The 27,013-nt window shown below is 36.2% G+C and overlaps 5 protein-coding genes across 6 annotated transcripts in view; 2 read left to right on the top strand and 3 right to left on the bottom strand.

The window, feature by feature from the left end:
• The window catches only part of LOC103337751 (uncharacterized protein At4g10930), a 69,386-nt gene extending 53,041 nt beyond the window's left edge, over nt 1–16,345 (bottom strand). The window contains 1 exon segment of the mRNA XM_089041133.1: nt 16,317–16,345. The gene's annotated coding sequence lies outside the window, so the exon portion shown is untranslated.
• Nucleotides 6,352–9,560, top strand: LOC103337749 (phosphatidylinositol 4-kinase gamma 2-like). The gene is made up of 2 exons (XM_008240919.3): nt 6,352–8,514; nt 8,965–9,560. Exons 1-2 carry the CDS (start codon nt 7,141–7,143, stop codon nt 9,340–9,342), a joined length of 1,752 nt encoding a protein of 583 aa, XP_008239141.2. The 5' UTR covers nt 6,352–7,140; the 3' UTR covers nt 9,343–9,560.
• On the top strand, nt 11,541–12,482 carry LOC103337748 (uncharacterized). The gene has a single exon (XM_008240918.3). It carries the CDS (start codon nt 11,695–11,697, stop codon nt 12,319–12,321), a length of 627 nt encoding a protein of 208 aa, XP_008239140.2. The 5' UTR covers nt 11,541–11,694; the 3' UTR covers nt 12,322–12,482.
• LOC148915265 (GDSL esterase/lipase At4g10955-like) lies at nt 13,455–16,243 on the bottom strand. 2 transcript variants are annotated; one of them, XM_089041135.1, is made up of 3 exons: nt 15,890–16,243; nt 15,098–15,206; nt 13,455–14,678 (listed from the first exon to the last, which is right to left on the bottom strand). In XM_089041135.1, the coding sequence occupies exons 2-3, from the start codon at nt 15,157–15,159 to the stop codon at nt 13,688–13,690; spliced, it is 1,053 nt and encodes a 350-aa protein (XP_088897261.1). In that variant the 5' UTR covers nt 15,160–15,206; nt 15,890–16,243; the 3' UTR covers nt 13,455–13,687. The 2 variants fall into 2 exon arrangements, with proteins under 2 accessions (XP_088897261.1, XP_088897260.1); XM_089041134.1 differs by having other exon boundaries at nt 15,098–15,211; nt 15,890–16,242.
• Nucleotides 16,346–16,633: 288 nt separating the features above from the next.
• Nucleotides 16,634–23,682, bottom strand: LOC103337783 (dynamin-related protein 5A-like). The gene is given in 14 exon segments (XM_089041304.1): nt 16,634–16,937; nt 16,939–17,004; nt 17,107–17,246; nt 17,398–17,442; nt 17,563–17,746; nt 18,010–18,060; nt 18,166–18,393; nt 18,522–18,590; nt 18,725–18,844; nt 18,984–19,177; nt 19,699–19,767; nt 19,887–19,977; nt 20,057–20,230; nt 23,194–23,682. Coding segments are annotated over 14 exon segments (1,983 nt in total). The 3' UTR covers nt 16,634–16,874.
• Nucleotides 23,683–27,013: the final 3,331 nt, after the last annotated feature.

The following is a 27,013-nucleotide window of genomic DNA, read 5'->3' as shown; positions in this document are numbered from 1 at the left end:
ACTAACAATCTCCCCCTTTGGCATTTCCTAGACAAAACACCTATTACAACTCAAAAGAAATTACATGGGATTTAACAAATGAATTCTTATTCTAAGCTTGAAGCCCTGAATCCCTGCACATTATGAAACAACAAAACCAGTGAAGCATGTGGGAGAAGAAATGTAATTCAAAGCAGAATTACAACACAACTCCCCCTTAATTCCATAACACAATCTCTCCCCCTTAATTCCACAACACAATCTCTCCCCCTTTTTGTCAGGAAATCCAAAGGGTAAAGAATGAACATAAGGGAGCATATATAAGAGGGAAAGAAAATAAAAAATAAAAAATAATCAGATTGCATTCCCAACATATAAAGACATAGAGAATAACCAATAAAGCATGTAAGAGGCTTTATCTTGAAAACAAACAGAAAATTCTTTTCTTTTCTTTTTTTCTTTTTTTTTTTTTTTTTTTGGGATAAGCGACAAGAAAATAGAGAACTAAAAAGAATAATGAGAAGTTGTGAAGAACCAAAACATACAAAAACAAAAGCAATACACTCAAGACAGAAAGCTCAAAACAATCAAGACATAAAACATACCTGTAGATGCAGACCCAAAGTTCTCTTGAAGATATAATTATTTTCCATTCATAAACATGCCAAGTTTGTGGGTAAAGAATGAAAGAAGCAACAAACCCTTTGCTGTCTTGAACGCATGTGAAGCAAAGCATGTCAGGGACAAACACACGACAATACACAAGACTCACAAACTCACAGAGAATAGTAAAGGCATACCACAGTCATGGTGAAAGATAAAAAGGCATCAAATGAGTCTACCATCAAGGAGCAAATATGTTAAATGAACTCTTTTTCAATTAAGCACAAAAAATATGTCCACACAAAACGAATCCCACCAAAGATTGCACAAACACTAAGTGCATAGTAAGTATAAGAAGATCAATTTTATATATATATATATATATTTTTAATACGAATTTTGTGGCTCACTTTATCTAGCTTTCGACATGATCCATGTAACGGATGGTCAATCAGTGTGCTTACGCCCGGATGACTGGAGGCAATCTGGGTGATGAAGCACCCCTGGGGAAATACTGATCCGAATCATGAAGGCTCTAAAGATAAGCAAGGATAGCAAACCATCACAACCTGTTGACTCGAACCTCAACGTTGGTTAGACAAGAGGCCCGGTTACTGAGCAATGAGTGGTTGACACTTTTTTTTAAAAAAAAATTTTAAATTTATTTTTATAAACAGATCAAGAACTTACGCACAGTAGTGTTATGGCAATCCAAAGAGAGACAAGTGCATGATAAGAGATATTCAAAGGACTTCAAGGAAAAGAGTGTGGTGTGCAAAATAAAAATAAATAGATGGATAGATCATTTAATGAAGTTTATAATGCACCAAGACAATGGAAACCTTTGTGTGAAGCTGAGAGTGTAAGTTCTTAATATAGTGCAATGTCAGAGCCCAATCTAAGATCAACAAATACGTTCAGACATTCAGGATTGATACACCTTAACAATCCTTGCACGAGCTGGACAGATTTATAAACACAGAAATTAATTGAAATATCATAAAACATGAAAGAGGCTTTGGCATGCAATAGACTCCAAATTAATCTAGAGCACATATACTAAAGACTTTCTAAGAGTGTCAAATCGAAGATTATCCAAGGGTTTTGCAGCAATACATTTAAGATCCAAACTTTCTAAAGCAACGGGTTCATGCACAACATTAGTGGAGGAAGACATACAATTATGATTTTCCTTTTTCCTCCAAACTAACTTTGTCTTAGTTGACAAATAATGAAAAGAAGATAGTTTGGATAAGCGGTTTACCTCTTTCATAAGATTTGAAATCTTATGTTGGATACTTACTTTTCCACCCATGCCATGAGAATTTGAGCGAACAAATTCGTTTGAAGCTTATTGCATCTCGGTCTTATGTGCCCACGAGTTCCACAAAAGTGACAAATTGGAATAAATTTCTTGACTTCATGAGAGGCAGAAGGTTCAATAGGTGAAGTGGATTTGACAAACTTTGTTTTAGACACAGCAGAAGACTTATTACTTGGTTCAAATCCCAAGCCTCGTTTGTCACCATCTCTTCGTCCCATGCTATTAATATGTCGTAAGTAATGACCCCAACATATTTTCCACGTCGTTTATTTTAAGATTGTGTCGTTAAAACTATTTTACACGGCGGTGAACTGAGAAACCTTGCCGTGTCAGATCCATTAGACGACGATTATATTTTAAGAGATGATGTATAAATTCTGTAATACGGCTCTCAATTATTTGTAACCGACATTGTTTATTAGTACAACGTCGTCAGTTTAAATATATGCGTCGTAAGTAATGACCCAAACATCTATTTCCACGTCATCATTAATAGAAAAATCGAAGTGGAAAATTCATTTCACGACGGTTGTTGAAAAGATATTGACGTAGTAGGAGTCAATAACGTCGTCGATTATGTATTTAAAGACGTCATATTTTTATTTGTCGTGAAAGGTATATTTAACGGCGCTGGGTTTTAGTTCTCGTCGTTGTATGTATATCTTGCGGCCATGTTCTGTTAATATATGTCATATGTTTCCTTTTTAACGACGTTTTTTGTTAGAATTGGTCGTCTATTCTCATCCTCGACTGTTTTTTTATCTCTTTTTCCATTACAAAGATGTCGATTATTATTTGTTAATGACGCTGTTTGTTTTAACAACGACGGTGATTTAGCGTCGTGATTTGACACCCAAATAGATGTCGGTCGATTCCACGACGATTTGAAAATCGAATACACGACGGTGAATTCCCGTCGTCTTTATCCTTTTTTGTAGTAGTGGGTTCATCTGGGATGGGGGAAAGGAGAGCTGAACAACTTGTCGTACAAGTTAAGAAAGATGAGAATGACAAAGGAAGTGTGAGGGCATTATCACAATGGAGAGGTGATGCAACACTGAGAGGTGCTGCGACCTTGGCACAAGGGAGTGGTGGCCTTGTTGAGGCATTTGAGAGTAGTACTGCACCTTCGATTGATGAAGTGATGCAGGCCGTCAAATCTTTACCTGGGGGACATTTCGATAGTATTTTGTGGTGGTTTGCAAGAGGGCTATTTAAATATCAACCTAAGAAGAGAATGGTGTTTTCTAAAGTGCAAAGTTCTCACTTCAAGGTTGCTTGGCTTCTTCATGAAATGGCCGAGGAATAAGTTGGATGGATGCACTTGATTTCCAATACTGGATGTATTTTGTATACCCCATGCCCATGTTCTGGAATGATTTATTCTATATCCTATTACTTATTTTATCATATAAAAAAATTAAAAACCAGAAAAATGCACTGAAAAGAGCACCACGATTGTTACAACACATAGCCTTTTTCTAAAATAAAAATCAGAAAAATAATTATAGAGGTCTAAAATCATTATTCCATATATGTGAGTCCACGGTAATCTTTGTGAAATAAAAAAAAAACACAAAGACGACTCCTTTGGAGTACCCATAACAATCTCACACATACACACAAACAAGCTCCCATATTATCTACTTCGATAATGTCAAACAACATAACATGAAGCATAAATCAAGTGCTTCTAACTCATAATACAAGTGTTTTTTAAATGTCATACGACAAGAAGTACACAAGAATGGGAAGTCACCGGGAATGGTTCAAAACAATTCTAAATAAACGTAGAAATGCCCAGTGTCGTGTCAACCGACTTTCTATATGTTTTTTCCTTCAGTGGGAAATTAGAGGGTACTACTGTATTAGAAAATTGAAACGTAGAGCATTGGGCAGAATGTTTCATAAATTACAGCCTATCTGGAGTGATCACGTGTCCGACTGCTAGCCGACCACATTAACGGTCTTCCACCCACAATGGCCACTTGAAGAGGAGGTGGAGCGTCTAAGAAAGTCGGTTGTACACTTACAATCGCGCTAGTTTTTAATGAGTAGGACTATGGTGTGGACGTCCTCATAAGGCTTCCCATGAGCTCCCCCTTTTCCACCATTTATAAACAAATTGCAGTTTATTTTTGTTTTTTAATTTACAAATGCAATTTTCTGTTTTTTTAATTTTTTTTTAATGCCGAAAAACTACAACTCATACTTGGTACAATAATTATTGACATTTTGAGCTTGCTTTTGATATAAATTTATGTATGCTTATGATGAGTATGGGATGTAGGGTTGTCTTGCACATGAAGGGCCATGATGATATAAAGCATTATCGTCCTACCACCGTTAATTATTTTTTTAAATTTTAATTTCTTGTTTATCAAAATAATACAACCACTAGAATTTGCCTTTGTCAAAAAAGAAACAAAAATTAGAAAAAGAAAAGGTCCACACATCAAGCCTTTTCATTGCATGACAGACCATTATGATGTTCTATAATTCAGGGACAAAATATTTGCACAACAAAGTGTACAAATCGCTTTTACATCTTTTGATGAAAATTCAGAACGGTTGAAATTAGAATGAATCAAACTAAGCAAGTAAAATAGTATTATATGTTTTGTATTAAGAGTGATGCAAACTTACCTATATAGGGCAATCGGGTTTCGGTATAAAAAATGGGACATATTGTTCTAACTAACTGCTCTAACACACGTCTGTTCAAAATTTAATTTTAAACATAATATATATTATGTAAAATTTAATCTTAATGATGAACTCAGCTTAAAGCCACTCCAATGCATTCATTGGAAAGTAAAGCCCATGTTCAGTGTACTCTACCAAATCTTTTGAGGAAGAACCCTCTTTAGTCTTTAGAGGCCAGATAAAATGAATATTTACTCTTTTTTATTGCATTCTAACTTATAAAAATGGCTTCAAATTGTTTAAATATATGCAAATATGAGACAAAATAAAACATCAAGATACGATTGAAATTAAAAACGAAGATAGTGCCGACTACTTTTGCAGATATGTAATGTAGATTGGGGACCCTTTTCGAGTGCAACGGAGATCAACTTGGTCCTTCAACCCAAATGCTTAATTAACATTTAACAAGGACATGATTAAACAAATAATTAAAGGAGGGGGAAGGGGGGTGAACCTCAATGCATGTGCAAGTTGATAAGTTAACTTTAATTAATTGTTATTAAATCCTTAATCTTTGTACCAAAATTGATCAGCTGTAGATGGTGACAAATTGGTCTGCATGCTTTATTCTTCAGCTTTATGTTGATGACAAATACACGTGTGTGTGCAGTGCAGTGGACATGTGGAGCAATTATACAAAAAACCAACCACTTAATTTCAAATTATATTTTTTGTTGGGGTAAATAATTTCAAATTATATATTGGCACTAATGAACGTACGTGGCATCTTAAAAAAAAAAAAAAAACTTGTAATTTAAAATTTTCTGATATATATAATATTCTTCTTGAGCTATATATATATATATATATATCTGAGAGATCATGGGGATCCCTTAAATAAGCTTATTTGAGGGACACCTATGTAGGACCCACTCCGGATTGTATTTCACTAATCCAAACCGTCTATTTTGTAGATACATTCAAAGATCATCTCTACAAAAAAATCACTTGAATCCGATATCATTTGACCATTCAATTGAGTTATTGAAATTTTAGTACTTTCTTGAAGCACTGTGTTCATTGATTTTGTAGGACACAATTGGATGTCGAAAGCGGTTTCCGATTTGTCTAATTTTTTGTAAGGATGATCTATAAATGAAGATCTAAAAAATAGATGGTTTTGATCATTGGAAAAAATTATAAGGTACCTTAAAAGCGTCCCTCAAATAAAATTATTTGAGGATCCTCAATAGAAGAGTATATATATATATATATATATTAACGATCTTTCTGCACGTTCTTTCGTGTTTGTGAGATGCTTTTTTTTTTAAAAAAAAATTTATTTTATTTTACAATTAGAAAAGATAATGGGTAATTGTATTTCATAAAATATGATTCATTATCTTTTTTTTTCATTTTAATTTTTTTAATATGAAAAAGTGTGAATTTACCATATTATCCTCATTTAATTAATAATTTCAATTCATAATGTTTGCATTAATAAAGGACATTTTCAGTATTTTGAATGTTTCATCATTTTCAGATTTTAAAAAAGCCTCTCGCAGCACAAAAGAATATACGGAGAAGCTAATATATATAGATGCAAGTGTTTTTGGAAGTATTTAACGTTAACATGGTTCATGTACTTATCTACCTAAAGCCCTTTTGGCTTAATTTTTATTATTTTTAATTTTTCATAAGTGATTTTTATTAATCCAGAAAAGAAAACTGCAACAATATTTGGATATTACAATTTACACCTGTATTTTAAAAACGAAACACCTCCCGTTATAGCCGTTGGGTCAAACCATTTATATAAAGCCAACGGCTATAATACCGTCCCCTCCTCTCTCTCTTCGCTTTTCTTCAGTCTTTCACTCTCTCTCTCTTATCGACGACATAATTTTCGGACCAGAAAAACTCGGGGGAGAATATCGCGGGAGCTTTAGAAGACCCGAATTTTTACATCCCATTCTCGGAAAATGAAAAAACTCGGCTCAATTACTCGGCAATTAATCGCCACGCTTGTTGGTCATGCAATTTAAGCCCATTTCCTTTGCCCATTTCATTTGATTCTTTCCCGTAAGGTAAGAATCCACTCTCTCCTCCAAATTGCAATTCTCTGCCCTAATTCTTTCTATGAGAGTTTTTCCATTACCCTCGAGACCCCAACTTTTCAATTTACAAAATTAGACTGGTTTTTTTTTTTTTGGTTGAAATCTTTGTGGGAGCTTCAAGAAGAAGTTGGATTTTCTTTTTACATTTTTCTTTGATTTAGGCATCTGGCTTCGTGCAAAGGGTTTCTCTTGAATCCCGGGGATTTGGAATTCTATTTAAATTTCATTTCTTTCTGGGGATTTTCGATTTTTTCCCTTTTGTTTAGCTCTGTCAATCTGCTGTACAGATTTTGGTTATTGGGTCTTGTTTTTCTTTTTCTTTTTTAGCATCTGGGTATTTGATCAATGTGATCTAGGGGCCTTGATTGTGTAGGGCCAATTTGGATATCAGTAGGCAACAGAAACAAAGAGGTCCTGGTTTTTTCATTTTGTGGGGTTTGAAAAAAAAAAAGTTGAAGTCTTTGAAAAATGTCTGTTGCTGATGTTGCTCTGGGTCCGATTCGGAAAGAGTCGGTAAATTCTGCTGCTGGGTTTTTTGAAAGCCACCTGGGGCATTTTTCTAGCGAATCAATCATGTTATATCTCCGGGTTTCCGGCTCCGTGATTCCTCTGCGTGTTTTAGAGTCGGATTCGATTGCTTCAGTGAAGCTTAGGATCCAAACATGCAATGGATTCGTGGTAAAGAAGCAAAAGCTTGTTTTCGAAGGCAGGGAATTGGCCCGGAACGATACTCTCATTAAGGACTATGGTATCACTGGTGAGAATGTTTTGCATTTGGTTCTTAGACTTTCTGATCTTTTGCATATCACTGTTAAGACCATTTGTGGAAAGGAATTTGATTTCCATGTTGATCGACATCGAAAGGTCGGGTACCTGAAGCAACGGATTTTGAAAAAGGGGAAAGGTTATGATCCAGAGGACCAAGAACTTTTCTGCAACGGTGAAAAGCTTGATGACCAGAGGCTTATTGATGATATTTGTAAGAACAATGATGATGTTATTCACCTGGTGGTTCAGAAATCTGCAAAGGTTAGAGCTAAACATTTTGACAAAGATTTGGAGCTTTCAGTTGTGGCACCAGTTTCTGATGAAAGAAGAGAAGGAGTCAATGGAGTAGCCAACCACCGACCCGAGGGGGTTCCAGTTGTAACCTGGGAGTCGGCTTTTCAAAATCCAGATTTCTTGTTGGAACCAATTATTGTCAATCCCAAGGTTAAAGTTCCCTCTTATGTATGGGACATGTTTAACTCTACATTTAATGGTTTGCAGAAGGGCAATCAACCTATAAGATCATCTGAGGGGACTGGAGGAACTTATTTCATGCAAGATCCTTCCCAAGAGTTTATTTCTGTTTTCAAGCCTATTGATGAGGAGCCTAATGCAGTGAACAATCCCCATGGCTTGGCCGTATCTCCGGATGGTGAAGGTTTGAAAAGGGGAACAAGGGTGGGAGAAGGAGCCCTGAGGGAAGTTGCAGCATACATATTGGATCATCCCAAGGGTGGGCCTCGCAACTTATCAAGAGAGGCTATTGGCTTTGCTGGTGTGCCTCCTACAGTTTTGGTTAGGTGCTTGCACAAAGGCTTTAATTATTCGAAAGGGTATGAAGGCTCATTAAAGAATGTTAAGATTGGGTCATTGCAGATGTTCATGAAGAATGATGGAAGTTGTGAGGACATGGGTCCTAGTCGTTTCCCCGTGGAGGAGGTGCACAAGATTAGTGTGTTTGATCTAAGAATGGCAAATGCCGACAGGCATGCCGGGAATATTTTGTTTAGAAAAGGGGAAGATGGTCAGACTGTGCTCATTCCAATTGATCATGGATACTGCCTTCCTGAGAATGTAAGTAAATGCGCTTTGGCTTTCATGCTTTGCTGTCTTAGTAATATCTTAAATGTTTGCACCATCGTTCTTTCCATTGCCTTCTTTTCATAATTTTCTGTGAATTATGAAGCTGTGGTTGTAGATTCTAACATCCAGTCACAGATGTTCATTTAATCTCCATGTGGGTGCAATAGGGGTTCATGTTGGATCTAGGTTGAAAATGACTCTTTAATGGGTTAATAAAATACCAACTTAAACTAGGGTGGTCTTTAATTCTTTTATCTTATCTTACATCTAAATAGTTGGAGCAGTGTGTTTATAAATTTTGTTGGTTGGTGCTCTTTCTTTACCTGCCAGAATGATTTCCGTACACCTGTATTTTTCTCACCATATTTTCGATCATATAGGTTTGATTTGGGTTTTTTTATTCTTTTAACTGATAATAACCTTTCTTTCCTCTGTCTGCAGTTTGAAGATTGCACATTTGATTGGCTTTATTGGCCACAAGCTTGCCAGCCTTATTCTCTTGACACCATTGAGTACATAAATTCTTTAGATGCTGAACAAGATATTGCACTTCTGAAGTTTTATGGGTGGGATATTCCTATTGAGAGCGCCCGCACGCTCCGTATCTCCACTATGCTTCTGAAGAAAGGGGTAGAGAGAGGTCTCACCCCCTTTGCTATTGGGAGCCTCATGTGTAGAGAAAATATAAACAAAGAATCAGTGATTGAGGAGATTGTGCGTGAAGCTCAGGATTCCTTGCTCCCTGGAATGAGTGAAGCTGCATTTCTTGAAGCCATCTCCGAGTTCATGGATTTGCAGCTCGACAAGCTTGCAAAATAAATTTGCATCTATTTTATAGGTACATATATGTATGTATTGATTGAATGACCAGTCCATTTTTGGATGGACTGCAGGTTGTATGAAATGTGGATGGCTTATGAAGTTTCATATAAGCCTGAAGTTTCCCTTCATTTCTGTCAATTGATGGAGAATATACCAAGACTTCTGTCAACTGTTATTTAAAATGGTCATGAATAAGATCTATTCCTATTTATGTATTGTATTACATCATTTTATTAGGATTTTAAAATATATATGTAGATATATCACCAATCTGGGAGTTGAAGCCTTTCACAACTACTACAAGGCATCAACCCTGGTGACCTAAGTTTTAGAGGTTGGGAATCATGATATAACCCTACTGTGGTAGCTAATGTTTGTCTTTAAAAGTTTTAACTCTTGTGTTTTAAATATAAAATAACCAAGATTGGAAGCACCTATATATATGGAGATATATCCTGCATTGAGTTTATTTCTGCATTCACCTGGTGTGATTAGAGTCTGCTTTTACAACAATTAACTTATGCACAACGGGAAAGATGCCGATAATTGCTAATCTGCTCTTAGATTATTTAATGTAGGTGTTTAATTTTAAACACCCAACAATAGGGAATCACAAAATGTCAACAAGCACCAGCTACTTCTGAACCTAGAGACCACTAGCTTGCAGTGGCATCTTCTTCTCCATGATTGATTATCATCCCCCACAGGCTCAAACTGAAAACTCAGCATTGCTGGTTTGAAAATCTCTCTTTCATTCAATAATAAACTGGAGAAATTATGGTTTGCTGGTTCTCTGCCAAAAGCCCATGTGAGTTTTCCTCTGTTTGAAAATTGAAACCTGCTCTGTTGGCACTATCTATATGAGCCCAAAAAAAGTGAGGGAAAAGCACTTTTTCAATAAAGTGATTTCCATGCTTCATCTTTTTTCTTTTACCATGAACAATCTCTAGCACAACCAGTTCTAATAACAGATGCAAAGTTACACCTTCAAATTATGCAATCAGTTTCAGGAATATTATGTCAAAACAGCAGCTGCAGCATCAGAATTGTTCTGATTTCAACATGCTCAATATGACAAACTTTGAACTAAACTCCTCCTCAGCAAACTCAATCTTTGCTGAAAGATCCCAACAGAAGTTTTAGCAAAATATGCTGACAGAAAGATTACCATTGGCAAAGGGAACATTAATCTTAAACACCTTTTTGTATAATAATAATCCTTCTCAAGTTTGAGTGGCCCCCATTTAAGAACATTATAAACTTATCTAAATTAAGATTCTAATCACCATTTTGTCCTAAACTTTTAGCCGCTCTTACCATAATTAAAACACATGCACTTGTTATTCCCACTCAACGTTAAAACAAGCATTATTCATCAAATTACATTGTTATTCTTCTGCATGATTAAGAAGTCTCATTTCCATTTTGACGAAGATATAAGATTTTTTTTTTTTTTTAAATTGAAATTACATGGATTAAAATAACCCATTTTTGCTATTAAAAAAAAATGCAAATTTACCCTATCGACATGCTTGTGCAAACTTGTCAGACCCACTTTCCTAATTGTCTTTCTTGGGCCCACCCCCCATTTAATTCTTGAAACCTTCAACGGCTTGGATTGCATACTTGCATCCACCCGTGGACCAAAGTCCATGCCCCAGCAAGATAGACATACAGACAGCAAAAGCCCCACTCTCCATCATCCAAGAGTAGAGAACATTTTCAAACTCAACCAAACAGAAAAACCTGTGTCTAGTGCTTGCTTTTTCCTCACTAGTTCAATTGACTTTTAATCCTCATTTTGAATCATAAATTTAATGGTGTGCAAGGAAACAAAGGATTAGGTTGATGACATTTATCAAGTTTATGCGGGGTTAAATTCATAAATTCATAATCATCCATTGATTTTGTAGTATATTATATCATTATAAGAAGAGACTCGTAACTTAAGTAATTAGAATAGTTAATAATATAGATTTTACCAAATTTATAAATTGTGAACCACTGAGTATCTTAATTCTCGCTTGTGATTTAAAATTTGTCCAATAATTTAATTAAGTCAGAGAAAAATTACCCTCCAAATTCAAACCGAAAATCAGAGAAATGAGAGTTTTTTTCCCACATTTTCACGCTTTTGTCTCAAACTCACCAGGACCCCTCAACCGCTTACCATTCAATATATACACTCAAAACCCACACACATACAAACACAACCCCTATATCCTCTCTCTCTCTATAACACTCATTCTGTCTCTCTCCTCTGTCTCAATCTCAGTCACACAGATCCACACTGCTTCACCGCTTCTCTTAATTTCAATCTTTCTCTGTTAAACTCAAAATTAATTAGCCATGAACAAGCCTCGGACTCAGAGGCCCAAACCTCCACCTTCTGGTCGCACAAACCTCGCCTCCTGCATCGTCGCCACAATCTTCCTAATTTTCGTCGTCATCGTCATCCTCATAGTCTACTTTACCGTCTTCAAGCCCAAAGACCCCAAAATCTCCGTCAGCGCCGTCCAGCTCCCTTCCTTCTCCATCCAAAACTCCACCGTCAACTTCACCTTTGCCCAATACGTCGGCGTTCGGAACCCGAACAGGGCAGCTTTCAGCCACTTCGACAGTAGCCTTCAGCTTCTTTACTCCGGAAACCAAGTCGGGTTCATGTTCATACCCGCCGGCAAGATCGAAGCGGGTCAGACCCAGTTCATGGCCGCCACTTTTGCAGTTCAGTCGTTCCCGGTTAACGATCCGAATCGGGCTGTCGGGTTGGTCCAGAACCCGTTGGGGCCCACGTTCGGGGACGGGTACAGTGGGTTGAGTGGCGCCGGCGGACCCACGATGGAGATTGAGTCGAGGTTGCAGATGGCGGGTCGGATTCGGGTCATGCACTTCTTCACTCACCATGTGGAAGCTAAATCTGGGTGTAGAGTTGTGATTTCTGTGAATGATGGATCTGTGTTGGGTTTTAATTGTTAGCTGTTAGTTTTGGCTGTTCTTTCTTCTGATGAGTGAAAAAGAGTAGCTTTTTTAGTTTTTGCCAAAATTGGTAACTTGGGTGCCCAATTTGTTAACCCATTTGATCAATGGAAGTGTAAAAAAGAATTGATTTTTAACAATTAATCTCTCTTCAGCTGTCATTATGAATCTGTTTTTGTTTTTGTAGGAGTTTTGGGTTTCTTTATGTGGTGTTAGCTGGTCATCAATTCATAAAGCTGCAAGCTTGATTAGCTAGCAAGCAGAAAGCTGAAGGTTGATTTGATGAGTTGGAGTAGGTAGAGATAATTGGGGTTGGCAGTGGTGTACACTGTGGAGAGGCTGTAGGAGCCTTGAAGAAAAGGGAGGGAAGGTGGGAGCAGTGGAAGGGAGGAGCTTTTTGCTTTTGCTTTCTTTTTTTTCTTTCTTGGGTTTGCTTAATGTTGAGAGAGAGAGATTAATTAGAGTTTAAGTAAAGGTAGATCCTAAATTCCTAGTCTTGCAGTTGGACTAAATAGAACAGAGTTGGCCAATTATTTGGGGCATTTAAGGCTGAAATTTGGGGTTATGGGCCCCAACTCCCAGGTCCCAATCATCAAGTAAAGGATCTTAACTGTGCCTGTGGAGCCTCTAGCTTAATATAATCATAGGGATGAGTGAAAGAGTTTGATTGTGAAGAACCACTACTGTTTAATTCACCTTTTCTAGTTTGAAAGTGTGGAAACATCAAAGTAACCCAACCAGTAATTGGTGGTAATTCAGTAAACATGGTGAATGGGATATTGGCAATGGTAAAAAAGTGTGCTTTTGCCAAAGAGAAAAACAACAGGAAATGGCAGAGTGGCAGCCATGGTCATTCATTGGGATTCTCTTTTTTTTTTTGGGTCAAGATGGTCATTGGGATTCGAGTATGCGTTTTTTTGACTTTCTCTATGTTTGTTCACACTTTGTTGCGGCCTGCGGGAGCAATTTGGGAACATTCCCAGTAAAAAAAAAAATGAAAAGCAGTACGTAATTATTTTTTTGCCACCACAATACCTTTTCTATTAATTTTAATTTTTACCTATCGATCAGTCATTCGAATGAGAAGTGATGGCCCTCACTTCAAGCATTAAGCCACCCATGAAAGAAATCAGTAGCTTCAAATGAAAAATTTCCTTTCTGCAACTCATAATTTACAACTCTTATAATAGCATTCACACAACCAAGCAGCTCCCTACTTGCTCCTATTCTTCCTTAACTAGTAAACTTCTTCACTTCTTTGGTTTATTCTTTCCAAAATCATGGCTGATGCAAACAAGATTGGAGGCTGTTTGACTACTTAAAACCACGAGTACATGGAAAATAATCAGAACAATTACACCAAAAACTATCTGTATTTGTGAACCTCAGACTGGAGTTGCAGATCGTCTCTCCACCATTGGTGAATTCCATGGGCTTCTTTGAGATCCCGTGACCGGGTCAAATTAACTGTCAGCTTTGCAGAAGGAATGAGGTGCAATGGAGGCTCCGGCGCTGGCTGCTTTCCCATTGCATGCATTAGTAGACCCCCAAGAGAATTCTGGGTTGCTAACCTCTCAATGGCTCCTGCTCCAATGTCCTCCATCTTCTTCCTATGTTCAAAATACCCGATATATTCGGAGCAGATGTCATCAGCTGGATTGACAAATAGACTAGGGAACCATGCAGACAGAGTAGTGAAAGGGTTTTCTTCTGAATGACTTCTCTGTTGTGGTTGTTGTTTAGCCTTCATAGCAAGAGTGAGGCCTGCTGTAATCACACTGCCTGCGATCCGAAGCCCGTGTTTCACTCTCTTGTCCTTAATCCTCTCTATCGGGGCAGACACAAATGGTGGATTGAAGAGAAAAGATTTGAGGAAAATGCCATTGCTAGCCATAGTTTTTCCAGCAAGCATTGCCATGGCTGACCCTAAGGAATGGCCAGCTAACCAAACATTTGAATCACCTACTGCAGCAACCATATTCCGGACAGCTTGCATAGCAATCTCAAAGCGAGATGTCCGGTGAAGTCCATTTCGGACCACCTCAACATCCAACTCAAGATCTCGTGAGACTGAGTCATTCTTCGTCAAGGTGCCTCGGAAGGCAATTACAAAACGAGGTATTCCCTCTAATGGGGAGTTACAAAGAGAAGGAGGAGGTTTGAATTCATAAATGGCACCAAAGATTGAGAAACCAACATCATCCACAAGCTTGCGGAGCAACTTAAAATGGAAGAACTCCCACCAAGGAGGAGCAAGGGCTTGGGGCCCTTCACGTTCCTCTTGGCGGTCCCGCTCAACAACATAGACACCCTGAACCAAACATGCAGCAACAGACCTTTGATGTTGAGTATTCTGCCTGCATACAGTGGCACACATTTTAAATCCCATATCATCTTTTCAACAATGTTTTGCCTGAGAAGAATGATTCAAGCACTAAATTCCTTCAAATTGTGTCGATAAAAACCCTGGGTCAAATTAGAAGAACAGAACCCTCGAGTGATAATTGCAATTGTGAGTATTATCGATGCATACATAATCTAACAAGCATATAACTCCACATAACAACAAAACAGCACAATACCATCCATCTTCATATGGCTTTTTTATTAGTTCAAGATACAAAATCAGCCGATTAGCATTACTGTCAATCACAAGAACTTCCTCCATACCATTTTGATAAAGAAAAACACACTTGATTCCAAACCTAAAAATACTATTCATTCATCTTTTGAAAGAAACTGTGTGGGTGTGGAGAGGCAGAGTTTGAGGTCTCACCAATCAATGGAAGTTAGTTGTAATGGCCCTGAAAGGTCGAAACATTCCCTCTCGGAGGCCATTTACACCACGTGTTACTCTTTCTATTTCCTCTTGATATCCTCAGAAGCTGTTCTGCACTTTGCACAAGTACAGAAAGTGGTCAGTACTCATTAAATATATCATGTACTTAATATAAAAAAATGGAAGGCATACATACACTTCTGAGAAATACAGAGGACCAAAGAATATGAACCAAATTCATGGTTTGCCTTATTTTTCAATTTTTTTTTTTACTTGGTTATAAATTTCCCTTAATTTTTTTTTCACTAAGCAAGGATATCCAAGAATTGCTTTACCAAGCCACCCCCAACAAGATGTATTATGAAGTGAAAAACAGTTTCCGAACCCATATTTTCATCTGAATCAATTCAGATCTGACAAGAAGCTAACCCCAAACAATAAGACATAAACTCCAGATAGATCCATTAACTTTCACCACTTTGAGATCAAAACTAATCAGAAACAATGAAAAACTAAAAATCAGGCCCAACCCATCATAAGATTCAAACATATCTGCAACAAGAACAGACACACCAGAAAATGCCAAACCAAAAACAAAGAAGAAGCATCAGCAGGCAGACAACCACACAATTAAAATAAGCTAAAATGAACCCAACATCTTCCACATTTCTGACAGGTAACAGCACAGAAAGGAATGCCAGAGATTCAAAACAGTTGAATTACCAAATACAAATCGATTTGTGAGAACAAATTATTGAAATTAAGAAACTTTTTATATAAAAAATGTACCTTGAAGAAATAAATGGTGGTGATGACAGAGCCTGCTTGTGTGATTGTTTGTTTCAAAAGGGAGGTTATTTTATATATATCCGAAGAGGGAGGGGAGGGCTGAGCGGTTGGTGTGTTTTAGCGTTAACCTGTCTACGTCCTCCTCCTTTTAGAGATCCAAGCTTGGGTTTTGATACTTGTGAGGCTCAAGCTGTTAAAACGACCCGCTAGGAGGAGACCCCTTTTCTCTGTTTTGTCTGGGTTATGCTCTCCTCGTACGTTTAAATTCTCTCTTTATTTTCACCCATAAAAAGGAAAGGTTAGCAAAAACTGGAAACTTTTTCATTTTTGTCAAGAAAAAAAGAATCTTTGCACCCAAAAACTTGTCATGGCATGGGTGAGCAAAATGATGTAGAAATTATCGTGTAATGTTACTGTTTTAATCAACGGAAAAGAGAGAGACAGCGACAGCTCTTCGACCTCCCATCCCATCTGTAATTATTAAAAGTAATATTGGGGTGAAAATAATGTCCCTTTTCTTTAGTAGTGAAAATTGGAAATGAAACGACCGCAACAAGAAATTGGAGATGAAAAGAGAGGGGATTAGGATACAGCCTGTAGGGGGGAAAAGAGATTAGATTTAGAAGAGTAAAAAGTAGAAACCAATTAGAAATTAAAATAAAGAAGTTGGATAATTTAGAAAACATTAAAATTGGTTTAAAAAAATTTGAAGTACAAAGCACATTAAAAAATATGAGACATCCATTTAGCAAATCATATATACTATATAAATGTCACGGTTGAAAAAACAAGCATAACGACATCAAGTAAAAGATGGCATCACCCCTTGTCAATTTGTTAGTACATAAAATGAAGGCTAAAATGAAACAAGGGGGCTCCCAAACCCCCTCCTTTCCCCCATTACAACAAAATCTTAAATGAATGAATTGTGTGGCCTTCTCGACAAAATCCACACCCGAAAAGAAATGGTGCACGTGATGCATGCCTACTTAGCCCAAGCAACTGAATCAATTTCTGCTCGAGCACTTCTGTATAACTCCAGCCTCTTCCGCGAGGGCAGAACGCCTCTCCATTATTGCCGGATCCTCATTCAGTAATGAGGACAACTGCTTTGTCTGTTCAAAATATTTAGAGTAATCCAAAGTCAATATTTGCCCTCCAAAAGATTGATCAATTTTCACCCCCAGAAATTATAGGTAGAAGATTTTTGTACTAACCTCCAATTTTCCCAAGTCAGTGTAGAAATGGTCAAGAAAGCTTCGTTTTGCCTCTCGGACTTGGCAATAGACAATAGACTTGGGGATGGAGTTACACAAACTTGCACATACCATATTGACGTAAGCCAGAACTGTTGTCCCTGTTTTTTTAAAGAGCAAAAAACGTAGTGATTGGATAAGGTGCTTTGTCATGATTAGCAATTAACCATGTTACTGGTTTAATAGAAGATAAAACAAAGTTTAACCAACATAAAATACATGCAAGGCTAATTTTTAGTTCATGAGACTCACCAATTCGCCTGAGATATGAATCATTGTATATATCGAAAATCGAATGTGATGGGTTGCCACCCTTCTCAACGTCTTATGAATCATTGTATCTATCGAAAATCGAATGTGATGGGTCGCCACCCTTCTCAACGTCTTATGAATCATTGTATCCATCGAAAATCGAATGTGATGGGTTGCCACCCTTCTCAACATCTTGAGGAAGTTTATGGAAGAAATCAAGTGTCAGATAACTACACTCCATATCAACTAGCTTTAGTGTTGCCTTCTTACTTTCTTCTCTCATCCTCTCAAACGAATCACTAGCTGCATTTGTAACCTCTACTCTAAGAGCAGGATACTGCTTTAGCTCCTGTAAGACAAGGAGCAAAATTTACCCAACCACTTGCAAAAGTATGAACATTTGGCCAAACAAAAAAGAGTACCATTTATCCAAGATCTTAAGAATCTATGAACCCAAGAGAAATAAGAATAACCAAAAGGAGGAAAAGAATACACGAAAAAAAAATATTTACTACTGTATTACTAGAACTACCAAAACTAACACCAAAAGAAAAACAAAAGGGAAAAAAAAAATCAATGGAAACAAAAAATTAAACATGGTTGTGAACATACTGGAGTCTCATTGACAGACTTGTGAACCAGATCCTTCAAAATGGCATGAACCTGGAATCATGAAAAATTGAAAATAACAACTCATCATCATTCAAGCAGCATAATAAAGTAAATACGTGCAATTCACACAGAAGGAAAAGTAATCTCTTTTCATACCACATCAACAGCTGCCTCAACAGGACCTCTAATAGTAATTACAGAGGATTCAATGAGACGACGGTAACCTTGTTCAGGAGCTATTAGATGAGGTTGATATCCATCAGCTTCAGTAATGAGCTTCCTTATATTTTCCATTGAAAGTTGCTTGTCAAATTGCAATCTTTTTAGAGCAGCAGGAAGCTGGATATCAAAAATGTTGTAAATCTTATCACCGCCCGGGCGCCTGTGGACAACAAAGAACATATTAATTTCAGACCATTTTATCAAATGGATTAACCGAGAAAATGAATACTGAGCCAAGCTGCACGATTGTATACAGTTTTCCCTGCACAATTGTAACCGAGAAAATGAATACCGAGAAGATGTTCTTTATATGTTCCATCGAATAGACAACATATCTCCATGATTGTATACAGTTTTCCCTGCATGTCCAAAGCAATCACTCAGTAACAACTCTTGTAAAAGTTAAAAACTGAGGTGAATTTCATAGTCGCTTAATTTGACTTTAAAAGCAAGAAACTTTAAAATGATACTACAAGAAACAAAGCAAACTTACTCCAGCATCAGCAGAAATGGGCTTTCCAAGGCGACTCAGTTCAGCTTCAAGTTCAGCAACGGTCTTGCTAATGAGGGACTGGATCCCTGGGATTTTCGACTTAATTACTGTTTCCAAATGCTGGGGCAGTAACCATTATAATAATTTAGTGAAAACGACCAATATTTACCCAACAGATTAAATAAAAAAAGATCTACTAACTTGATTTCCTCTTATAGATATTGAAACCAAATTAAATGAAGGCTATCCAGTTGCCTACCTTAGAAAGCATTTTTGCTAGATGCTCAGAACCCATTCTTGGAGCAAGGTGCTTGTATTCTGGGGTAGTAGAAAAATACTCGTGTTTTCTACGCCGGGCAGCAATCATGTCAACATTCTTGTTAATGTCTGCTTGTGAGCGATTCACAACCCCAACCCAAGGAAATTTAGCCGATATGACTTTCCTTCCAACATCTAAGTAACCCGAAAAGGAAAAGAAGCTCAGGGTTGATAATTGTAAAAGCTATGCTGTTTCAATGTGTAAAATAAGGGTATCCAAAATATATGCATTACCACACTCCTAGATAAATAAGTGACAGCTAAAAAGTGGGATTTGCTAATCATTGCGACTTGCAAAGAGAGTATATATACAAGGCAGATCTGGAATGGACGCCAGAACTTGATCATTTCTATATGTGTGTATGAACTATGTATCTACCCCTAAATAACTCTTTGCCTATAAATGCATCTGGTCATGAATCAGCCTGGATGCCTCTATACTAAGCAATTTTTGAAATATTCAGGTATAACTAACTTTAGAGTCCGGCATACAAAATGCACAAAATAGGTCTTCCACTGTTTCTTAACTATAGAAAAGTCATAAAGATCTTTTGGGCAATAAAACAGGAAGCTATATTTCTTTAGACTTTCTAGCTTAATAGTTGATTACCAAATCATCCAGTGTCACATGTTTTAAAACAAGATACTAGGCAAACTTACTTCAAAAGCATCAGTACCCTTGTCCATAAGATCAATCTTCGTTAAGACTCCAAGTGTCCTCTCCCCTGTAAAAAGAATGTCAATATACTGAATCCTTTACCATCTACAGTTTCCTATGCTAGATACAACAGTCAAGAATTATGCAAAGATATTTGCAATGTGTAGAAAACAGTATGAGAGTCACCTGTTGGATCCACTTCACGAGAGATTCTAATTGCATCAGATGTAGCAAGATCTTGATTAGCAGGTGAAATTGATAGAATTATACAGTTGGGCTGCATAAAATGTTGAAGACACAAAATGATTCAGCGTAGTTAACGTTGAAAAAGAAAACAAGATTGCAGTGGATATTACATTCTCAATGTAGGAGAGAACCATATTTTCAATGTCTTGCACAATAGTATCCGATTGACCCTCTACATGCCAAAGAAAAGTTGTTAGTGTCTTATATATACAGATAGTAGTTCTGTCTTCTTTTGCAAAGAAAACAAGGGAAATGAAATGAGAATTGTTTAAAAAAGTCAAAGGTTAGGGTCCTATCCGACCCAAAAAAAAAAGGTCTTTAATTCCCTAGGGGAACATGATCAAGCAGATTTTTTTGTTAAGGCAGGTCCTGAATTTTAAAAGTGAGGGCTTTATGTTCCACCTCCTTCTTCCATTTTCCTTAAGACTTTTTCAGACAGATAAATGGCAAAGAAAAATGCATGTAAAGTGCCTGCCTGCATAACAATTGATAAATCTATGAGATCGATGATACTTACCAACAGCCACTTGATTCAAGCACTAAATTCCTTCAAATTGTGTCGATAAAAACCTTGGGTCAAATTAGAAGAACAGAACCCCTTGAGTGATAATTGCAATTGTGAGTATTATCGATGCACACATAATCTAACAAGCATATAACTCCACATAACAACAAAACAGCACAATACAATCCATCTTAATATGGCTTTTTTATTAGTTCAAGATACAAAATCAGCCGATTAGCATTACTGTCAATCACAAGAACTTCCTCCATACCATTTTGGTAAAGAGAAACACACTTGATTCCAAACCTAAAAATACTATTCATTCATCTTTTGAAAGAAACTGTGTGGGGGTGGAGAGGCAGAGTTTGAGGTCTCACCAATCAATGGAAGTTAGGTGTAATGGCCCTGAAAGGTCGAAACTTTCCCTCTCGGAGGCCATTTACACCACGTGTTACTCTTTCTATTTCCTCTTGATATCCTCAGAAGCTGTTCTACATTGCACAAGTCCAGAAAGTGGTCAGTACTCATTAAATATATCATGTACTTAATAAATAAAAAATGGAAGGCATGCATACACTTCTGAGAAATACAGAGGACCAAAGAATATGAACCAAATCCATGGTTTGCCTTTTTTTTTTATATTTTTTTATTTTACTTGGTTATAAATTTCCCTTAATTTTCACTAAGCAAGGATATCCAAGAATTGCTTTACCAAGCCACCCCCAACAAGATGTATTATGAAGTGAAAAACAGTTTCCAAGCCCATATTTTCATCTGAACCAATTCAGATCTGACACGAAGCCAACCCCAAACAATACGGCATAAACTCCAGATAGATCCATTAACTTTCACCATTTTGAGATCAAAACTAATCAGAAACAATGAAAAACTATCAACCGAAAGAAAATCAGGCCCAACCCATCATAAGATTCAAACATATCTGCAACAAGAACAGACACACCAGAAAATGCCAAACCAAAAACAAAGAAGAAGCATCAGCAGAGAGACACCACACAATTAAAATAAGCTAAAATGAATCCACCATCTCCCACATTTCTGACAGGTAAACAGCACAGAAAGGAATGCCAGAGATTCAAAACAGTTGAATTACCAAATACAAATTGATTTGTTAAAACAAATTATTGAAATTAAGAAACTTTTTATATAAAAAATGCACCTAAAAGAAATAAAAGGCGGTGATGACAGAGCCTGCTTGTGTGATTGTTTTGTTTTCAAAAGGGAGGTTATTTTATATATATCCGAAGGGGAGGGGAGGGCTGAGCGGTTGGTGTGTTTTAGCGTTAACCTGTCTACGTCTTCCTCCTTTTAGAGATCCAAGCTTGGGTTTTGATACTTTTGAGGCTCAAGCTGTTAAACGACCCGCTAGGAGGAGACCCCTTTTCTCTGTTTTTGTCTGGGTTATGCTCTCCTCGTACATTTAAATTCTCTCTCTTTATTTTCACCCATAAAAAGGAAAGATTAGCAAAAACTAGGAACTTTTTCATTTTTGTCAAGAAAAAAAAAATCTTTGCACCCAAAAACTTGTCATGGCATGGGTAAGCAAAATGGTGTAGAAATGTATTATCGTGTTACTGTTTTAATTAACGGAAAAGAGAGAGAGAGAGCGGCAGCCCTTCAACCTCCCATCCTATTTGTAATTATTAAAAGTAATATTAGGGTGAAAATACCGTTACTTTTCTCTAATAGTGAAAATTCGGGGAATGCTAGTAACCTTCTTTTAAATCTTTTTTTTTTTTTTGGACATTCTTTCTTTTCTCATGACATATGTCACTCTCATATACTTAAAATAATGACATTAATACATCAAACAAACCACCCTTCGTTTTCCAAGTTTACCCTTATTAAATGTGTTGTCATTCATTTTATCCAATTTTTCTTACAACTCTCTTACCATATGTAAAAAATTAAAAAATTAAAAATTCTGTTTTTTAAAAGAAAATGCCTATTTTTTTTTAAAGGAATTTTTTGTTATAAAAAAAAACACAATAATGACTTTAAAAAAATCCACAAAAGATATATCCTTTTTTTTTTAATACAAACAAAAGAAGTCTTATTGATTTTTTTTTTTTTTCCTAAACCATTAATTAGGTCTTATTTGTTGGAGTCTTTCAAAAAAGAGAAGAAAAAAAAACTAATGTTTTTTCTTAATTAATTTTTTAACAAGGTAATAAGAAAGTTGTAACAAATTTGGATAATAAATTTAAGGAAATATTAAAATCAATATAAAAAAATAAGGGTAAATTTGGAAACAAATGTTACCTTATTTGATGCATTAATTACATTGTTTTTAGTGTAAGGAAAGTGACACATGTAATGAGAAAAATGGAAAATGTTCAAAAGAGAATGTTGGAGAGAAGGTTACTAGCATTGACCCTATTTTCTCCCCCTCTGTGAATGGGAGTCTTGTGGGATTTACATGAGGTGGTAGGGATGGCTATATTTTAATCAATAACACCATGTCACGTCGGCTGATCACATTGTTAGGAACCTTCATCATTGTTGATCTGGATTAGTGATGAGCTGACATAGTCAGTTTGTTAATTGATTAGTTAAGAAATTAGTTTCTAACTGAGGTCTCAACATTTTCACTCAACTCATTATTTTCTTCTTTAAAAGTGCAATTAAGAATTTCCAGGTTCTTTACCTTCTCTTCTAGTAAGAGATTCCTTTCCTTAAGCTTGGAAGTTTCAGTAAAAAGGACATCATACTTTTCACACATACCTGTGTATGACTGGTCATCCTGTTCCTTATATGACTGGTCATCCGCCTATCATCTTCAGACACAGATTCATTTCCTGAATTAGATTGTCCTTCATTGACTACATGAACTCTAGCAAGGCTAGAGTTATGAACAAAACCAACAAGGGTAAAATTATTTGCCTCTTCATAAGATGAAGTGATATAGTTGTTGGAATCATCACTGTCACTATCACTCCATTGTGTACTAATTGACTCTTCTCTCCCATTAGACTCAGTCATGTAGTTATTTGCACATTCTACATCAATGTGACTAGCACCACCACATAGATAGCACTTTACAAGACCTTTCAAAAAATTCTTCTCCTTAAAAACATTGTCTTGAGACACACATGTAGACGAACTAGGAAGATTTTGACAATTCCTAGTGACTTTGGTTTTATCTTTAACAACCCTTCTATATTTCTTAACAAACAAGGCATCATCATGAATGCAAGGAGCAATTTGATCCATTTTTATGTTTACACACCTAATACCAATTAGCACCCAAAGGATCTTTCTATATATGTTAAGAGTTGGTGCTCTGATACCAATTGATTGGTGCTCTGATACCAATTGAAATTGGTACTTAGGTGACGAGGGGTAAACTTAAAAGATATTCAACTAAGAACGCAACAAACTTCACACACTCTAGACCTTGACCAAATACTCTTATGACTAGTCAACTGTCAGATATGAATTATACCAAACAATAACATACACAGAGCATACCAAGATGTACCTGCAAGCCTAGAGAATTATTAGTGACAACCTAGGCACTCAGAAGAACCCGTCAATCTAGGCATCCTGTGCTAGCAACAACTATAGTGAAAGTGTGTGAAGACATCATAATCAAGCAAACACTAAACAGCAGATAATGATGACTTGTCAACGACAAGGATACAAACCCAGAATTCATACGATGACTAGTCAACCACCAAGAACACAAATAATCATACGATGACTAGTCAACCACCAAGAACACAAACCCAGAATTCATACGATGCCTAGTCAACCACCAAAAACACAAACCCATAAAAATTACAGAGATGCAATAAGAAATTGTTCACTCAGAAACCCATCATTGGGAAAAACTGGGGGTCATCAATTGACCAGGCAATCCACTAAGTAGAAAAAGATTCCTATAAAGGAACACAAGCAAACTCAAGAAAAACCTAGATCTATTTAGGAAGATGAGCTATACCACCTTTGTGCAATCTTCTTCTCCAACTTAGCAAAGCTTGAAGCTCAGTTCTTCATGGCAATGGCAACTCCTTCTCCAGCTCATTCATCCTATAGCACCAACTTGCAAGCTCTATCTCAGACAGAAACCAAAATTTTTATTCAAATGAGAATGATCATTTTCTTCAAGAAACCATACTCTTGAAGAAATCAATCTTGAATCAGACCTAGATATATATGAGAGATTGTTTGATCTAAAGATGAGGTTTTCATATTTCAAATGCAGTTTTCAAAAAGAAACATTTTGGAGAACTTAAAGATGAAAAATATGAAGGTTACACTTAAGGAAGAAGAAAAAGTTTAGAGAGAAACTTTCCAAAACTTGCCTACAAAAGTGACAGCTGCCAAATGAGGAATTCTTTGGCTTTTACCAAAAATTCCTAGGTCTGAATCAACACATGGCAACAGAGAGAGAAAGAAGAATAGGACAAAATAGTTGGTTATCCAGCTGGAAATCCTACATAGCAAGAATGACTAGTCATACGAGAAACAGATGACTAGTCATCATTTTCTGAAATCAATGCAATGTGATTCAATGCACAATTTACCTTTGTCAATTTGCTTAACCTCCATAGGATAATTGTTAGTTAAGAACACCTAGAGAAGCTATTCTTAATCTAAACTTGAGTTTGATAAAAACAATAAAAATCCTATTACAGAATTTTTAAGGGAAGACAAAAGAAAAACTCAAAATGCATACATTAACATCCTCAAGTCTTATAAACACCAAATTTTCATTTATGAGCACATGTATATCCTTTTCTGATAAGTCTACCTCTAGAATTTTCTTCGTCATTTAATATGAAAATTACATTAAGAAATAACGGAAATTCCACACATTATTTCATTGACTAATCTGTCTTCCTCTAGAATTTTCTTCGTCATTTAAAATGAAAATTACGTAAAGAAAGAACGGAAATTCCATACATTATTTCATTGTCTAATTTGTCTTCCTTTTTGTTTGTTCCCCTAATACACTATAGGAACTCATACACATCAATAAGTTCAGACATAATTGAAAATTGATAGACCAGTTAAGGAAAGGCAGTGTGCATGTGAAGAAGTGAGAAATGTAAAAATTTCCACATGAAAAAGAACTAATTGTTAGCGTTTGTTTGATTGAAATATGGGAAATGCCAGTAACCTTCTCTCCAACCTTCTCTTTTAGACATTCTTCCTTTTCCTCATGACATGTGTCACTTCCTATACACTTAAAATATTGACATTAATACATCAAACAGACCACCTTTTGTTTTCCTAGTTTACCCTTATTAAATGTATTATCCTTCAATTTATCCCTTTTTTTTACAACTCTCTTACCATATGTAAAAAATTAAAAAAATCCTGTTTTTTTTAAAGAAAATGGCTTTTTCTTTTTTTCTTTTTAACAGGAAAAATGTTTTTTTTTTGTTATTAAAAAAACACAATAATGACTTTAAAAAAATCCATAAAAGATATATCTTTTTTATTAATATAGACAAAAGAAGTCCTTCTAAGGAAGTTCATTGATTGCATTTTCAAACCATTAAGTCGGTAAGTCTGATTATTGAAATTTTTTTTTTCTAAACCATTAAGGAGGTAAGTTTTATTTGTTGGAGTCTTTCAAAAAAGGAAAAAAATAATAAATGTTTTTTCTTATTTAATTTTGTAACAAGGTGATAAGAAAGTGGTAACAAATTTGGATAATAAATTTAAGGAAACATTAAAATCAATACAAAAAATAATGGCAAATTTGTAAACAAATGTTATCTTATTTGATGCATTAATTATATTGTTTTTAGTGTAAGAAAAGTGACACATGTCATGAGAAACGTGGCTAGCATTCCCCAAATTGAAAAAAAAAAAAAAAGGGGATTAGGATATAGCCTATATGGGGAAAAGGAGATTAGATTTAGAAGAAGAGTAAAAAGTAGAAAACCAATTAGAAATTAAAATAAAGAAGTTGGATAATTTAGAAAACATTAAAATTGGTTAAAAACCATGAGGGCAAGGAGGGCCCAAAGCGGATAATATCGTGCTACCGTAGACCCGATCTGGGGTGTGACATAATGGTATCAGAGCCATTTTGTCGTATGGTGCGAGTGTGCCAACGAGGATGTCGGGTCCCTAAGGGGGGTGGATTGTAACATCTCGACCAACGGAAAATGGATTATGTGCCTTATATGTGCATGCCCACCTCCATCAAGCACGAGGCATTTTGGGAGCTCACTGACTTTAGAGTTAGGGGAACTCGAAATTACGCAAGTTTGGGCAAAGTAATTCGGGATGGGTGACCCATTTGGGAAGTTGCTCATGAGTTGAAACAAAAGCTGTGAGGGCAGGGGCCAAAGAGACAATATCGTGCTACAATGGAGCCTATCTGGGGTGTGACAGCTCACCTTGATTAAAAATGTGGTTAGAAAAGTGGTACACAATTGTTTTTATATTCTCATATATTCAATTTTGCAAAAATAATGCATCCAACTGACTCAACCAAAAAAATTGCATCCAATTAATGATGTTCTTGGAATATTGATACAAAATAAATCAGGTGTTAAAAAATATTTAATATCTGAATATGATC

This window comes from Prunus mume, linkage group LG7 (assembly GCF_029339155.1).
Source record: "Prunus mume cultivar Tortuosa linkage group LG7, ASM2933915v1, whole genome shotgun sequence".
Classification (NCBI taxonomy): Eukaryota; Viridiplantae; Streptophyta; class Magnoliopsida; order Rosales; family Rosaceae; genus Prunus; species Prunus mume.
This window is presented reverse-complemented; position numbering and strand designations above follow the sequence as displayed.